Source organism: Ambystoma mexicanum, chromosome 13 (assembly GCF_040938575.1).
Source record: "Ambystoma mexicanum isolate Mex_15411 chromosome 13, UKY_AmexF1_1, whole genome shotgun sequence".
NCBI lineage: Eukaryota > Metazoa > Chordata > Amphibia > Caudata > Ambystomatidae > Ambystoma > Ambystoma mexicanum.
Window position 1 is genome coordinate 245091084 of NC_090938.1, and position 17066 is coordinate 245108149.

General features: G+C 42.5%; 1 protein-coding gene across 1 annotated transcript; it reads left to right on the forward strand.

The window, feature by feature from the left end:
* The first annotated feature begins 12349 nt into the window (after positions 1-12349).
* LOC138520299 (olfactory receptor 10C1-like) lies at positions 12350-13294 on the forward strand. Its single transcript, XM_069632741.1, has one exon. It carries the CDS (start codon positions 12350-12352, stop codon positions 13292-13294), a length of 945 nt encoding a protein of 314 aa, XP_069488842.1.
* The last annotated feature ends 3772 nt before the right edge of the window (positions 13295-17066 follow it).

Sequence of the window (17066 nt, forward strand, 5' to 3'; positions counted from 1 at the left end):
GAAGGCTTGAATCTGACTAAGTCGACCGACGTAATACTCTGTGGCTGGATTGAGGCTCAAGAGCTTGCTTCAATCGAAAAAGCTCAGACTTGTCAGCATGCAATATTGAATAACACCGACAAGCTAGTGGACCCCTCAGTGTTGGCAATAACAACAAAGCACACAGCGAGACGCGATTCGTTGGAGGTTGTAAATAATGTGCTTCAGAATTTGCTCTCAATGAACAAAGCCTGCAAGAGCTAATTACAAGACCCAGTGCCGGCAAACGCCAACGGGGGTGCAAAAATGTCGCTGAAGCGCAACAACACTGAGATAACCGAACTCTGTGAAGACACAGCGCCCAGTGTGCCTTATAAACGTGCAAAATGTTTGAAAAATGTGATCTTAAGGACCACTCTCACGATTTATCTTGTTTACCGATTCCTTCTCAGAAAAGGTTGTGTATTAACAAGAAACGTGAGACAATATGCAGGGCTTCAAAAACCAAAAGATTACAATTATCTAGCACTGATGATTCTGATTCGGATGAGACAGCTGACTCCTCCTTTATAGAGTGACCTTTTCCCAAAACTAGGAGAAACAGAATCAGTGCTGTCAGGGAGACTCATTGCTCTAAGGCTCTGACATTTGGTCCCGACATAAGTACGGCGTCGCCAACAATGGAGCTACAAGCGAAGCCATTGTCATCACTGACCATCTCACTGGCACCGTTTATGAAGTTGTACGAAAACATAAACGATGCGACAAACGATTTGACAACTGTTGTGGCCTTAATAAACTCTAAATTGGTCAAATTGGAACAAATATGTGGGCATACAAACACCAAGCAATATGAGGGCTTTAAAAGGCTGGATGATTCATACAAGCTGCTAAACGAGCAAAGAAAAAATGACACAATTGACAAAAAACTTTTTGCCGAAGTTGCCATGGAAGCCATTGCATTATTCAAACAGGAAGGTATAAGGCCAAAAATTGTAGATCATAGTGGTAAACCTGAGGACGGTACACGGTTGATCACAAATGAGAATGTCTATGGCATTGATGATACTGACACCAATCCAAAGTCAGCTTGCTTACACACAAGAACGGTGAATAACAAATTGCAGGGTTCTCTAAAATCTACTGTTGCTGAGAAAATATACCAGCAATTGCCAATTATCGTAACTTCGGCCCTGAACCCTAATAACAGCGAGCCATTGAGCATTTTACCTGATGTTGGAAGTATGACAAAGAGCTCTGACGACCTACGTTTAACGCTGGTACTGGTTGATGAAATTGTAGACGTGTCTTTTCACACTGCCTTTGAGCAAGCGAGAGGTATAGCAAACTTGGCTCAAGGTAATATTCAATCGGAATCCACGTCAAATATGAATCTACAAGATGATGGAGCAAGACATTGCGACGAAACTACCATCATAGTCCAAGCACCAACTTTGTTCCCCATTTTCAATGGAGGGGCGGACACACCCAAAAGCACGGGCCCCTCAAAACAACCTAAATCCCAACAAAGTAAAAAAACTTAAAACTTACCAGCAAAGAAAGGGAACAAATTGAACGGTGCGCAGAAATTTCTTCGTAACATTAAAGTGATGCATGTGTTAGCCAAAGAAAGTAACAAACAAATCCCTAGTACAATGAAAATCCCATTTCCAGTAATTCAGCCTGTAACATCAATCGGAAGTGGATCAAACGGAAATGTGAGTGTTGAGCAAGAAATTCCGATTGAGTTGTTAGATATGTCAATTTACGGCGACCCTGAATACGAGGATTTTGTTGAGACCAATAGTCCAATTGCAGAATCACAAGCCTCTGGTTCCAACGCACTCGTGGACATGAAATATGTAAGTGATCAGGCTGTGGGTAGACTTGTTGTCATTGGGAATGAAGTGCCAAAACAAAACCCAACAGACACATGTCCGGCAGCAACAGAGCCCCCATCTGAAAGACCGATCACCATCGATGACAAGGTAGTTGAAACACCATCTGTGCGATCCCAACCGAGGAGTCCTGCCTTTATGACAATGCACAAAAAACGACTTAGGATAAACAGAAGCTGCCACGAACAAACCCCAAGGAAGGTGGATTATGCTCAGAATGAAAGGGAACCTTGTGAGAAACGGGATCAGTCGCAAAAAGAAAATAACCTATCATATCGATCAAAGCAACACGACAAACAAACTAATGACTGATTAAAGGGAAACCACATATGTGCCCCCTTAAGCACAACGAAAAACTTAACTAGGGGCGCAGTGCGAGGAACGCTGGTTAAACTACTGGTCGAGAGGCTAAAGACGTCTGACAACCTGATCTTAAATCGTAGCAACATCATCAAATTATTACATCACGTGCCTGGATTACGTGCAATCACCTCTGACGACTTAAAGATTGTTGAGTTGGATGAACGGCGTAATGATAAAGTTGTGCTCCATGTAACCTCTACCTTAATAGCGTCTGTTCTTGATGAAAATGTGTCTCTTTTCTCATTGGGTTTCAACTTGTAAGTGGTCAAAAAGAAGAATCTCACCTTGCATCACGTGTATTAATGTCACCAAAGTCGAAAGCGGTGACTGTCGCATTTGATAACGACCTGCAAGGAATTCTAACCAAGTTGACCAGAAATACTATTAGAGAAGACGATTCTAAAGGCAAAATAGCATCAACTGAAAAGAAACGGTTCTCGTTTGTTGGTGATCAATGCCCAGAACTAGTGGGCGAAAATTAGAAAATAAGCCTAACCATACAAGGTCATATTCAACCTGGGACCCTAATTGTTCGCCCTCACACAAGTCTCCACACCCAAGAAACAACACAGGACTGGCAATGGTTGGCTGAAACGTTAAACAACAACACAAATCAATAATGCCAGAAGGAGTATGCCTCGCAGTCATGTACATTGGGCTCTTGGAATACTTGAGGCTTCAGTCACTTGTTTAATACAGAGTGGCTGTGTGGTCTGGCATTCATATGTCTATAAGAGACATGGATAAGTGTCACCCCTTTAGTACCAGATTTAGATCTGGCGCTAAATCCTGCTATAAAACCGGAAAAGGGGCGCCTGATGGCAGGACTCATAACTTTAGTAAAAATGCTCATCAGGCTTTGGCATCATTAATTCAGTAAACCACTCGCCATTCATTCATGAATCAACAATCGCTATATTGGATACGAAGACCCAAAACACAGACCAAATAACAATAATGAATCTGTATTGGAACTATGGTAGAGCTGGAAAACATGAGTTCATTGATGCAGTCTCAAGTATTGTAGATTGTTTACTTGAAGGCCAAAATGGGTCTAATATAATAATTTGTGGTGACTTGAACATAGATTATTTCAACCTAAAGACGTTCTAGAAAAAAACCTTAGCCACACAGTGGATGGATGAAATGAGTGTAAGAAAGTTACAGATGCTGAACGGATGAACATCAGGGGACATACCGCCAGCCCCCACGTGGAACCGGGCAAACCAGGGTTCCACAATTGACTACATATTTGTATCAGCAGCTCTTCATGAACGAGTGATATCGTTAAAAGTGGTCCAAAAGAAAAGCAGTGATCACGACATGCTGACCATGTAACTAGCAACCACTTCAATAAATGTTAAAGTGAAATGGCCACACAAGATTGCTGTTGATGCAAGCAGGGTGAGGCTAAGACTTGTCGAACCAATATTGTGATGCAGGATCCATGTTAGAATATGCACATCTACTGGCCAACTTCAAAACGCACAACGGAGGCTCAAAACATATGAACTTGAAACACACACACTGTTTCGACTTTGACATACTAAAACAGAAACGACTAATGAGATGCGCAATTCGTCAGGCTCCGGCGGCTAATAAAGAGACATGCGTGTTGAAAACAAAGGCTGCCAGACAAAGATATCAAAACTGGCTTAAAGCCCATAAAGGCCTAATGTTACAAAGGGACTCTGAATGAATGCTGGAAAGCCTTCAAAATAAGAACACCAGAGAGTTTTGGAAGATTATCAACGACACACAAGCTCCCCAGGAGGCCTTACAAGTTTCAATGGTATCCGAAGCAGCATGGACAGCCCATTTCAAAGAGTTGTACAAAGATAGCGCAACGCCACATAACACAAATGATCCAATCATGACAAAATGGGCATTAACATTTCCCAAAGATGACATCATGAGAATAATCACCAAAGCAAAAACTCAAGAGCTCCTGGCCCGGACGGCTTGACAAACTTCACGATTAAGCAGCATCCGAAGCTATGGGCAGATGTCTGTGTGGCTCTCTTTGAGAGGGTAAATGTCCAGTGTCAGACGCCACAATCTTGGAAATCTGCTGTGATTGTACCTGTGCTTAAAAAGGGAGACAGAACGTGCCCAAAAAATTACCGTCCAGTAGCCTTACTTGACGTCTTAGGTAAAATCTATGCAACCATGTTACAGCACAAACTAGTCAAGTCGTCAACGCTATCGAAACATGTCGACATTAGACAGGCAGGCTTTGTTAAGCAGGTTGGTTGCTCGCTAATCTGTTGCTGCTGAACCTACTTAAAATGGAGGCGATAAAATAAAAAACAACGGTCTATCTTGCCTTCATTGACTTTTCCTATGCCTTTGATACGATCAATCGGGCACTTTTATGGAAAAAAATGCATACATGGGGTTGACCGGAAGACCTATTGGCTGCCATAAAAGAACTGCATACTGGAACCTCGATCAGAGTACGTCTGGACCAAACAGGCGTTTTGTCGTCACCGATTAAAACATTCAAGGGAGTCAAACAAGGTTGTCTCTTGGCGGCTGCGATATTTAGCCTGTTCATATCGGACATAGGAACCACCATAGAGGCAGTAAAGTCCTTGACTTCAAAGATGCATAGATCGCATTTAAGTTGGCTCCTCTATGCAGACGATCTAATTTTGTTGGATTTAACACCAATTGGCCTGCAAAGGAAACTCGATGCAATTCAACAATATGTGACTGACAACCAGCTGCTCATTAATACGAAGAAATGTGAAATTCTTGTCCTTAAAAACCTTAAAGGTGGAAGGGCCAGATCAGCTAAAAGAACATCATGGTCTATGGGGCAGGAAAAGCTGCAGATTTCATCTTGCGTAAAATATCTTAGAATGTCAGTAAGTTCCTGTATTAATGATGGCCCGTGGATTATTGTGACAAAACGCAAATGTAAGCAATTGGCAAGTCAAGCGCTAGCGATAAAAAACAGATTTGGAAAATTCTCTCTCAAACCGGTCCTGCAATTTTACCAACAAAAGGTAATACCAGTACTAACGTATGGGGCAGAAAATGCCTTGGGCTGCTCATGGGAGGTGTGGTCCACGTTTGAGAATATCTTTTGGACCAAAGTACTGGGCCTACCTAAAGGAACTGCAACGTCTTCCATACAATATGAATTATCGCTAATATCAATCCACGCATGAGTTTGGTGGAGCCTGTTATCATTGTATCGCAAAACAAAAGCATGTGAACAAATCCCGCAATTTGAAATCTTTCATAGTGCCACCTCGTCTGCACCATGTGTTATGTCAATGTGGCTGAAACAATGTGAATCCATGATGGCAGAGTTCGACATCAAGCTTGACTTGCTCCATGGTAATCCGAATGCAGCGAAGAAAAATATTTGGCGCTCAGATTGGGAGCAAACATGTTCCTAAAGAGCGGCTTCTAAAATGATGAGCGAGGTTCCACCTGAGGGCCGGGCTTTCGGTACCATGCAAAAATACATTGAATTATTTCCTGAGCCAAATGCCAGAAGGATGTTTATGGGACTTTGGCTAAACGAGTTTAAAACTAAAGAACGTCTGAGAGCATGGTCTTCTAACGCAAACTTGAATCCTATGTGTCGTTGCTGTACAAAGGAAATCGAAACTCTAAAACACTTGGTGCTATTTTGCAGTGACTTACGAACAGAAAGAACACGATATCTGGGCGCTTGGAGCGAGGCACATCCGTCCCTTTGTGCTGGTGAGTGATGGCAACAAATGTTCAACGGAAGAGACATGAAATTAGTATTGCCTTTAACATACTTTTTGGCGACAATTGAAAATCGGCTGTTGGTCCCAATCGTTTTTAAATCAATGTGAAGTCATACTACAGTATATATCATGTTTCTTGAGCCACTGAATGGTCTTAGATCTGAATTGGCAATAAGGGAGGTCTTCCCTGCAGGGAGGCGGTAGGGAATTCCAAAATTGCTGTAACGGGAACGCTATTCCCTCCAGCCATAGTGCATTTAAATCTAGGCACAAGGAGGAGATTGGAGTTAACCATTCTGGTGGGTCGTGAGAAAGGTGGTCTAGTGAATTTAGTTATAAGGTATTGAGGGGCAGCTTGGTGTAGGCATTTGTGGGTCAGAGAGACAGATTTAAGGAAAACCTTGTCTTTGGTGGATAGCCATTGACAGATCTTCTGGTCTCGGACATATGGGCTTTCTTAGGGATACTAAGGGCCGCACTTAGTGCATTATTCTGTAAGATTTGAATTTTGTTCGTAATGTATTTGTTGCAACCTACATATAGTGCATTGCAATAGTCCAGTTTGGACAGGATTAGAGCCCTGGCTAGGGTGATGAGGTTAGAAGGTGAGAGGAATGGTTTGGCTGCTCTGATAAGTTTGCAGGTGTAGGATGTGTCTGATGCCATTGCTGTGTCCACAATTAAATATGTACTTATTTTTTTTTAAATGTAATTATGTTGTATAAATAACTTTTTTGCATATTAACCAAACTTTGAATTCTTAGATTATATATCATCACAATTAAGGGTTTATCGAAAAGTAGATTAAAGTATTCAGCCGAATACTGAATAGTTGGACAAATAGTCGGCCGATACTGAATACAAAGCGGAATAGTTACCTTTTTAATAAATAAAGTTATGTAGACAAGAAAAACACTTTGTAAATTAATAAATACTTTCAAATGTGTAAATCCATTCTTTATTACAGTTCATTTCTTTGTTGTCTTCGGAAGTTGTTTGTGTAAACCATGAAAGAAATACATTATCAGAAAATAAACTGTTCAAGAACGGCACAGTGTGTATTTTTGTGAATTCATACACGTCGCTTGTTGGGAAGGGCCCAAGTATCTAAGACTAGCCCAAAAGTATAGTATGCATGTATGCAACCACTGTGACGGTGACTGGGATGTGTCTACTTGTACTTTCAAATGGTCCTTTTGGGCCTGCCCATCTTTAGCATTCTGGCTCCAGCAATGCACTGAAATACAAAAGGAGTGATTACATCAATTAGCACCCTGCTGACTGCTAAGGTGCTACTGAATACAAACATTTTGGATGCTAACGCCAGGCTTTTTACCTGTGCTACTGAATGAGGATGAGGCACTTGAAAAATGTCTTATTATTAGCAGATAGTATTTTTCTATCGTTTTCGGATGGGGCATGTTTGTGATATGATATTAAATGATATGATATGATAAGGCAAAGAGTGAAGACAGAGACAACGATCCTACTCGGCCAAGTGTCATTAAGATGGCGCAAGTGCAGGGGACGGGGGAAGGGGAAAAGTGCAGAGACACCATACAAAAATATGTAGGGAATTCTGAGTCCTACATGGCTCTCAGCTGACCCTACAGGGAAGGGACAGTGCTGATGTTGATATCTTTAATTGGCATGTGCATTATTGTACTTATTTATTTTGCTTGCACCTCCTTTTGGCCCAATGTTTCTAAATTGTAAACGTGTATCTTCTTTTCTTTATTACACAGCTATCCCTTTGTTTTAACCCTAATGTTGGGAGGAACATTTCTGCCACAGACTGGGGTATTTTGGTTAAAAGAATATAACTATGTTCTTTAGTAACATCTATCCCTTTTATTCAACTCACACGGTGCATTTTGGCAACATGAGAAAGTTGGAGGGCAATAATTGTAATGTATGATTCTATATGACAAGTACATATCTGCCGCAGACAAACTTCCCACTGAGCGATATTACTTGCTTTATAACCTTGTCCTGGAAGCTGAATGTAGTTCTTTGCTGCAAGAACGCTACCTCCTGAGCTATTTAACACAGGCTTTAGAAATTACTGGAATTTCTGTCACTCCTACATTAATCAACTTAATTATATTATGTGGGTTTGGGATTGATGGCACTAGAACATATAACTTTCAGATTTCTCTCACATGTCCTCAGCAAATCAATAAGCACCCAAACAAAATACCAATTTACATTGGTACAACATTTTCCCCCATCCTCTCTCCTTCCCCTCTGACCTTAAATAGGTAACAAATACTACTTAAGGGCAATGAGGACACCCGATCACTCCACCTTCCCTTCCCCACCCCCTCCATCCCCCCTACCTCAAATCCTACACCGTAACTCCCTTCACCTACCCTCTCCTCTACCGTCCCCCACCCTCCCCCCCTTGTATATAGTTTTGTTCTAATGACCTGTTCATGTTTGTAAATATGCTTCTCTCACTTTTGTACCTATTGTTATATTGTAAAGCGCTTTGGCTTAAAGCGCTATATAAATTCAATACACATAAACATAAACATACAAAACCGATTTGAAAAACTATTGTTCCAGCTCAATAGTTTTCAGTTGAAAAATACAGGGGAGACCAGAGATATATTCAAAATATTCAGAGTTTTGCTTCAGCTCTCACTTCCACAGCAAACCAGCAGATGAAAGTCCAGCACATGAAGCCCAGGGACTTTGTTTGCACTTTAAAACCTCTGTTTTTGCTCTGATAGACCCTCCCAGGTACAACTTGGTTCCTTCCTATCCTCTATCTCCCTCTCTACCTGCAGTGTTCCCCAGGGGTATAACCTCTCACCCTGGCTTTTCAATCAATACCTGGCAACTCTCGCCCACTGCATTTCCGTTTTCTGCTCAAATTTTCCATTTTCTGCTCAAATTTCCAGTGCTATGCTGATGACACCCAACTCATTTACAGGCTTCCCTCGGCCACCTCCTCTCCTTCCCTCATCTCCAGCTGCCCAATCGCCATTCAACATTGGTGTGCTGCGAATGATCTTTGTTTAAACTCCAACAAGACTGAGATCCTCCTCATTGGTACACCCCCTCCATCCTTTCCCCTCACTCTCTGGCCGGCCTCCCTTGGCCCTCCTCTTGCTTCTAGCAGCGTAGCTAAAAACCTTGCAGTCATCTTTGACTCCACACTTTCCTTCTCCGCACACATCTCTGATGTCTCCAAAAAGTCAAACTTCTTACTGCACCTCCTTTCCTCTCCTTCCCTCAGAAGCTTCTTGTCTCCCAAGCTCTGATTCTCTCTAGGTTGGATTACTGTAACAGCCTCTTTCTAAATCTACCTACCTCCACTCTCCGCCCTTTACAACTAATCCAGAACAGGACTGTGAGACTTGTCCTTGGCCTCAAGCCCTGGGATCGTATCTCCATCCAGCTCTGAAATCCCTCCATTGGCTCCCTGTGGTCGCAAGGATTACATTTATCTTTGCATTGTCCACAAGGCATTTACCTTTGCATTGTCCACAAGGCTTTCTGGGGCCAGGGTCCAAATTATCTTCAACTATCCCTCCGTAAATACCTCCCCTCTAGATAGAGCCCTTCACTCCTCTACCTCCAACTCCCTCCGGGTCAGTCGTTTTTCAAAGAAACGAGCTGGTGGTAGATCTCTGTCTTCTGCAGATGCCTCCCTCTGGAACTGCCTACCTGCCACCTTGAAACTTGAGGAGAACCATTTACGGTTCCGGAAGCTCCTCAAGACCTTCCTCTTGGCCTCTGCCTTTGCCCCTCTTCTCCTCTTCTCCCCTGCTGATCTGCTTTCTCTCTCCGCAATGCTGCATCTGGCCACCCTCTGCCCTTCGGGCCCAAGTACCTGCTCACCCTGCCACCTGGCCACCCCTTGCACTGGGGCCTCTATCTGTATCCATACAGCCCCCCCTCCACTCTTTGTCTGCACTGATCAGATACTCCCTATCTGACTAACCTTGCACTTGGCCCTCACAAGCTGCACTATCACTGTTCTGGATCACTGTGTTTATTTATGCACTTATTATTTATCTTGTCCTCTCTTATGCTCTGCACTTTCCAATTCCTCCCCCCTCCCATGCACTTTCCCCCTTTTCCCTTCCCCATGCACTTGGGCGTTCTCAATGTCACTGGGCCTAGTAATATTGTTGTTTTTGTTCTGTCCCCTGTTCCCCTCCCTTTGCCTGGTCGCGCTCTGAAACACATGTGTACGAGCGCAATGTAAATAAAATATCATATCATATAATATCTGTTCTGCCTGTACTCAATCAAAAAATGTACAGCAGCATTTGTTTACTGATACTTTTAAAGGATAAACATGACATGCCTGAATGATTTCAGGCACGTAGTCAAAGCAGTACTATTTTGTAGGTGAAACTGTTCATCTTCGAGTGATGAATAATTAATTATTTGGCCAAAGCCGAATATCTCATTTTCAGCTGGAATTCGGCCCAATACGTACTCAAAGCCGAGATTCGGTAGCCCCTAATCACAATGCACATGTGCACATACTTTATTTTGTATTTGATTATTTTGGATAAAACTTGTCATTTCGAAAATAATGTGTTCATGTACTGTCATTACAGTAAGTAGAATTTTAGATTTAAATGTGAACATTGACTATTTTTTTAATACTTAATATTAAACATGCTTCTACTTCTATCTATTCTTATTTTCTTTCTACTACTATATAAACTATATATGTACTACTATATAAATTTATTATATTATGTTTGAAATCACTGAGACAGATTTACCAGAATCAGGTATTTTCCCTGCAATGTAGCATTGCGATTGTTTACTAATGCGTGAAATTCAATTTCATTAATGTGTATAATGTTACATATTTTTATTGCAAACTTTATACGTTGTTAAGTACTAAACATGAATTTGCCACAGAAATCATATCATACTTCTGTATCAGAGTTTTGTTCCATGTCATGTTTGTATTAAGTGTAATAAAATAAAATATGTATCTAAAGAGGTCAACAAAAATATTCAAACTTATTTAATCAGTAATGTCACATTTCATGTAATTATTGATCTCATTGGTGATGTTATGTATGATGCAATTAGTGATGTCACCAGGGATTTCATGAGTGATGTCATCAGTGAAATCAACTGTGAGAGTATCATTGTGCTCATACGCTGCGCAACAAGTGGTGCATAGTTAAGGTGGACTTGAAATGCGATTGCTGAATTTTAGGGTTTTGTTGCATTAATCTGATCACCTTAACACTCTCTTAATGAAGGATTTTTCACTGAATATACATGTGGAGAGCAGGAGCTGCAAATCAGAATACTAATGCAGCATGGTTCAGGTGTACAGTATGCTTTCGGCATGAGTTTAATGACAGGGGGGTCTGGTTAGTAGACCACTCTTCTCTTTTTTAGATGGATTACCCACATTATTTTATTATCAATAAAAATTAAAAAGCTAGGGCTTTTATACCCTTGCCAGATGGAAATCCTTCTGACACCTCTGATGTAATGTATGTGACTCAGACTAATGCCATGTTTCACTAACCCATACATGCCAACATTATTTATTCCATTCGGGAGACAGTAGTCCAGGCCTGGGTCTAACGTTGCATTCTGAGAGTTGTGATCCTGGATTATTAATGGGGCAATCAAAGACTGCACCTCCCAGAATACAAAATTAAAACCAGGACAGGACTAGCCTGTCACAAATGGAATGAACATCGTGGCCATATATGCTGATGGCTCTCTCTTCTTTTTGAGATTTCATTATACGATGTTGTACATAAACGAGAAAAAGAGAAAGGGGATAGTGCGCCTTTCTTGAATCAGCATAACATGTATTAATGACAGACTGCATGCTGTTTGAAAATAGGTGGTATGTTACAATAGAATGGAACGACCTCATACAAACCAATAACATGGCGCATGCACCAATATTGGCATTGGTAAGACAAGGCGCCTTGTTTTAGAACTTGTTGGTTATTGGGAAGATAGGGACAAATCAAGATAGCTTTGTTGTGTTGCTGCATGAGATTCTGAAGTATGTCGGTAAAGTGTGCTGTTCTGTTTCCTTGTGGTTTGTGTTGAGGGCAGATGTTTGTCCAGACGGTAACCCTGGATGCCCAGTGTATGAAGATGCTTGGTAGGGATTGTTGAATAGAAGTTGATTGCCGAGCTGAAGCGTGCTGATGTCTGATGTCTATTGGGAGGGGTGTTCAAATACCATTTTTTTACATGAATATTGCATGTTGATGCAGGGAGGAGTCAGGGGAAAACCCTAATGGACATTTGGAGCATCCAATAGCATGGATCACGTGAAAGGAATGAAGTACACTCACTCACGGTATATTCACTAATGTTGCTTTCTTCTCTTGACCGGGGCAGGCTTCTTGGTGAGAGGCAATGGCGTCAGGAAATCAAACCTTCTACACCAAGTTCATCCTGGTAGGATTTTCCGATCTACCACAGCAGATGCAGTATCTTGTCATGATTGTATTCCTGATTCTCTATCTGAGCACTGTACTAGGGAATGTCACCATCCTACTCCTAGTGACAGTGGACTCTGCTCTTCAATCTCCCATGTACTTCTTCCTCAAGAATTTATCCATTGTGGAGATTGGTTTCATAACGACCACAGTTCCAAATATGCTATATGGATTTTTTACTGGAGACAGAGGGATATCTCTGTTGGCTTGTGCTGCACAGATGTACATCTTCCTGATGTTTGGGGCAACAGAATGCTTCCTTTTACTGTTAATGTCTTATGACCGATACATGGCCATCTGTAAGCCCCTACGCTACACACAAATAATGACACAACAGAGGTGCCTTCAGCTTGCTGCCACCGCCTGGAGTACCTGTGTTGTGATGCAATTCGTCCAGACCTCATTGATATTCATTTCACCCTTCTGCGTCTCAAGTACAATTCCGCATTATTTCTGCGACATATCTCCTGTGCTGCAGCTCTCTTGCTCCGACGTCTCCCTAAATAACATGTTGATGTTCGCTGCCAGTGCTGTCTTTTTACTAATTCCATTCTTGGTGACTATCCTTTCTTACGTATTCATAATCACGACCATTCTCAAGATACGCAGTGAGGCCGGCCGGCGCCGTGCATTCTCCACATGTGCGTCCCACCTGACGTCTGTCACTTTGTTCTTTGGGACCGCCATGCTCAATTATCTACGGCCCTCTTCAAATTACTCGCTCCAGAAGGACAGGGTGTTTGTGCTGTGCTTTAATTTTGTAACTCCAGTTTTGAATCCTGTGATATATTCACTGAGGAATAGCGAGGTGAAAGGGGCCTTGAAAAGACAAATTGAAAAGCTCCGAGCGATATATTTCTGATTTGAGTACTGATTTATGATGGTCACTTTCGCTTTTACATGGTGGATTAAAACTAAATTATTCCTGAAAATCGCCAGATTTCTATCTCTGACGCGGGAGGCGTCACACATCTGAAGATTATGCAGGCATTTGAAGTGAATGTATGTGACACAGAAGAGTACATTGAAGTTGTGTATTAATATTATTGACCATGCTATATTTAAGTAGTCAACCTTTTGTATGTCTGTTGCTTTGGTTTTTTCGCAAACTGTGATGAAAGCAGATCCATTAAAAAAAAAATATATATATATGTTTATTGGTATGTGTACATTATCGACAGACAAGAATCAAAGCAGTGATCAAATCATCGAAATAACAATATACAATAACAAAAAAACATGGCATCACATATTGCATATCATATAGTTTCTGGGTAGAGGTTAGCACACACATTCAGCGCCATATCACAGACATGAGGGCACAGTGGAGGGAGGGTCCATCTTCTGACCTCAAGTTAGTTACAACGAGCCTATATTCCAGTTTCAAGCCAAATTCTGGGTATGTACCCATAGTAGCTCTTGTATCTGTGGAAAGGGGCCTATCATCGGATGGGCTGAACATTGCAAGGTGGAGTGCATTCCAAGCCGCTATGTTCTCAGTGGGTTCTTGGATTCCTTTTCTCATGGCCCTGTAGCAAGTTGTGGTTTCAGCTGTGCCCCATACCTTCGGGTCACTTAGCCAAAGGTGATAATGCTGGCTGCCTTTCTGTTTCCACACCATGGCTATTCTGCTCTTGACTAAAACACAAGTCAAGTCCATGTTTTTATCTGGCCTGGGGTAAGCGCCAAGTAAACATTCCATCAGAGACCACTGATATCCACAGACTCCTGCCCCTGTACATGCCAACTCTATCTAGTGGCAAAAGGAGCAGACATTCAGGCAATACCAAAACATGAATATAAAGTCTGCATTATCAGCTCCACACTATGGGCAGCTATGCAACACCTTAGCATCAAATTTGGCAACTCTACTAGGTGTCCTATTCGACCTGTGTAGGAGGTTAAGCTGGAGAAGGCGGAATCTGGAATTGCGGGTGGCAGTTTTACAAAGCGTAATGCACTGTCCCATTGATTATCACAAAGTGCAGGTCCCAAATCAGTCTCCTACAGCATTCTCAATTTCGTGCCTCTCGCATATGCCGCATTCAACAAGCTCCCATACAACCTGGAGATAGGCCTCCAGCCATCCTCCAGTTCCTACAATAGTGTCAATAGCTCAGCAGGTTCCCCTGGCCAATCAGGCCACTAACATTTTGCAAACGGAATAATCTTCAAACACCTCAAAAATTGACCTTTGGGGTGCCCTTTCGCCTGTGCCAAGTCATCATAGTCCCTAAACATCCCGTCCTTGAACATATCTCCCCATGAAGTGAGCCCCACCTCATTTCATCTCCTGGCAACTGCCAAATTGTCAAACTCCAAGCATGCGTCTGCCGTCTGCAGCCGTAGCACTCTCATGGAACTTTCCCACACCCGTCGTCCTATTCTAATCAGGAGTAATGTGTGCTCCAGACAGAGGTCCGTGACCCACAGGGTTTCCTTGAGCACTGCAGGATGTGCCATATCCATTAACAATTTAGATTCCATTGTCGGCTCATCTGATAGCCAGCAAGCCACATATTGGAGTTGAGCAACTAAGTAGTAGAGCTCAAGCCATAGAAACTGCACACCCCAATCCTCACAAATCATGCAGAGGGTGGTTAGGGCTCATTTATGTCTTCCATGTCCCCATAAGAAGTCTCTAAGCATGGCTTCCAAGTGTCAGAAGTAACCAGCCGCAATTAAACAGTGTACATTGGTGAAAGAATACAGCAGGTGTGGCATCACAACCATTTTCTCCAGTGCTAAATGAGCCATTAATTACCGGGGTAATCTACTCCAGAATGTCATGGATTGCTTCACCCCGTCCACCGCCTTGACTGTGTTCTTGGCATGCATACTCTCTGGTATGTGTGTGTGTGTAATGTTTAATGCCCAAGTACCTGAATGTGTGCACCTCCCACAGTAGTCCCAGGTCAAGCAAGTTTTGGGCGTCATGATGATGCAGTCCCGGCAGGGGGAACAGACAAGACATCTGTCTACTGAACGAGATACCGGACAATCCAGCGAAGTTGTCTAGAACCTCCAGGACCATAGGTAGATTGTGCTCAGGCTCGCACAGGTACAAGAGAAAGTCAACAACATAGAGGGAAGTGACATGTCTAGACCCTCCCACACTAATTCAAGTCTCTGAAAACTCACTTAGTAGGAACACTGCCAGTGGCTTTAGTGCCAGTATGAAAATCATTGGTGACAGTGGGCAGCCTTGCCTAGTACCTCCCTGAATGTTCCAAGTACTGGATTTCTACTTGCTGTCCTGAGCCTTACAACAGATTTGGAATACAATAACTTAGCCCACCAGATAAAGCCCTCGCCAATCCGAATCCCTGCATCTCTGTGTACATCCATTTCCAGTAAACTGAGTCAAATGCTATGATTGCAACTAAGGATGCTACTGCGTACAGAGCATTTTGAGAGTTAAACTGGTCAATGATATGTTGTAGATGACGGAGATTCATAGAAGTATTATGGCCACAGACAAAGCCTGTCTATTCCTCGTGAATCAGAGTGGCAGTAACTCATTTAAGGCTTGCAGCGCCAGAAGGATCTTGACATCCTGATTTAACATTTCCAGGAGTCAATATGATTCACATAAGTCTGCTTGCTTCCCAGGTTTCAACATTGGGGTTATCACTGTCTCTCGCATACTTTTTGGAAGCTGGCCCAGTTCTTATGCCTCCTCATAGACTTCGAGCAAAATGGGGGTACAGGTGTCGCAAAAACTCATTATAGAAGGAGTCCATCCCCCCAGAGTCTTCCCGGTCGTCAGGGACATGATTATCCCACACAGCTCATCTTCAGCAGTTAGTGGCAGTTCAAGGGCAGTCGCCTGTTCGGTGGCTAGCAGCGGCAACTTAATCATGGAGAGTGCAGAGCATAACTTGTCGGGATCAGCAGGCATCTCATGCTGATTAAGTTTATTATAAAACGTGCTAAAGGTGTCATTTATCGCCACCTACGATCTCCAGTTTGCACCACATTTGTCTCGTATTAGTGTAAACGCATGCCAAGGCTTTTTATTTCTACACAGCTATGCCAGCAACCTCCCAGATTAGTCCCCCTCCCATGCATGTGCACTGTGTATACTTCATAATCAAACCTCTTAAGTCTCTCCCATGTTTCAGTGGAATGGGTCCGTAGCAACAGCAACTCAGCTTCAGCAGAAGGATCTGAGATTTTCCCATTCTCTATATCTTGAATCCGGTCCGCTAACATCTCCAGGTCCTCCCGCAGTGATCTCCTGATACCTCCCGCCCTAGCAATAATCTCCCCTCTAGTCACCACCACCTTGCGTGTCTCCCAGACTGTCCCACATATTTCCACACTTAACACATTTGTCTTTAAAAAGTCAGTGAGCAGCCCTCTCCCACATGCAGATATTGAGAAAACTAAAAAAACAACGGTGCACTGTGTTACTGAGGTGCATTAAGAAACTACAGCAAAATTGCTATGCTATGGGACAAACAAACATGAAAAGATCACAAAATAAGACACAAAAAGAAACACAGCAATCGGTTCAATTCAAAACATAATACACTTTATTGATGCCTTGCATTGCATGAAAAAAACACAGAAAATTACTACATAAGCAAGAAAATCTGCAACCTCTCAACATGGTTGCCGAACTACTGCAA

Excerpts from the sequence above, each read along its gene's own strand:
- LOC138520299 (XM_069632741.1), top strand. The coding sequence starts at position 12,350 with ATGGCGTCAGGAAATCAAACCTTCTACACCAAGTTCATCCTGGTAGGA.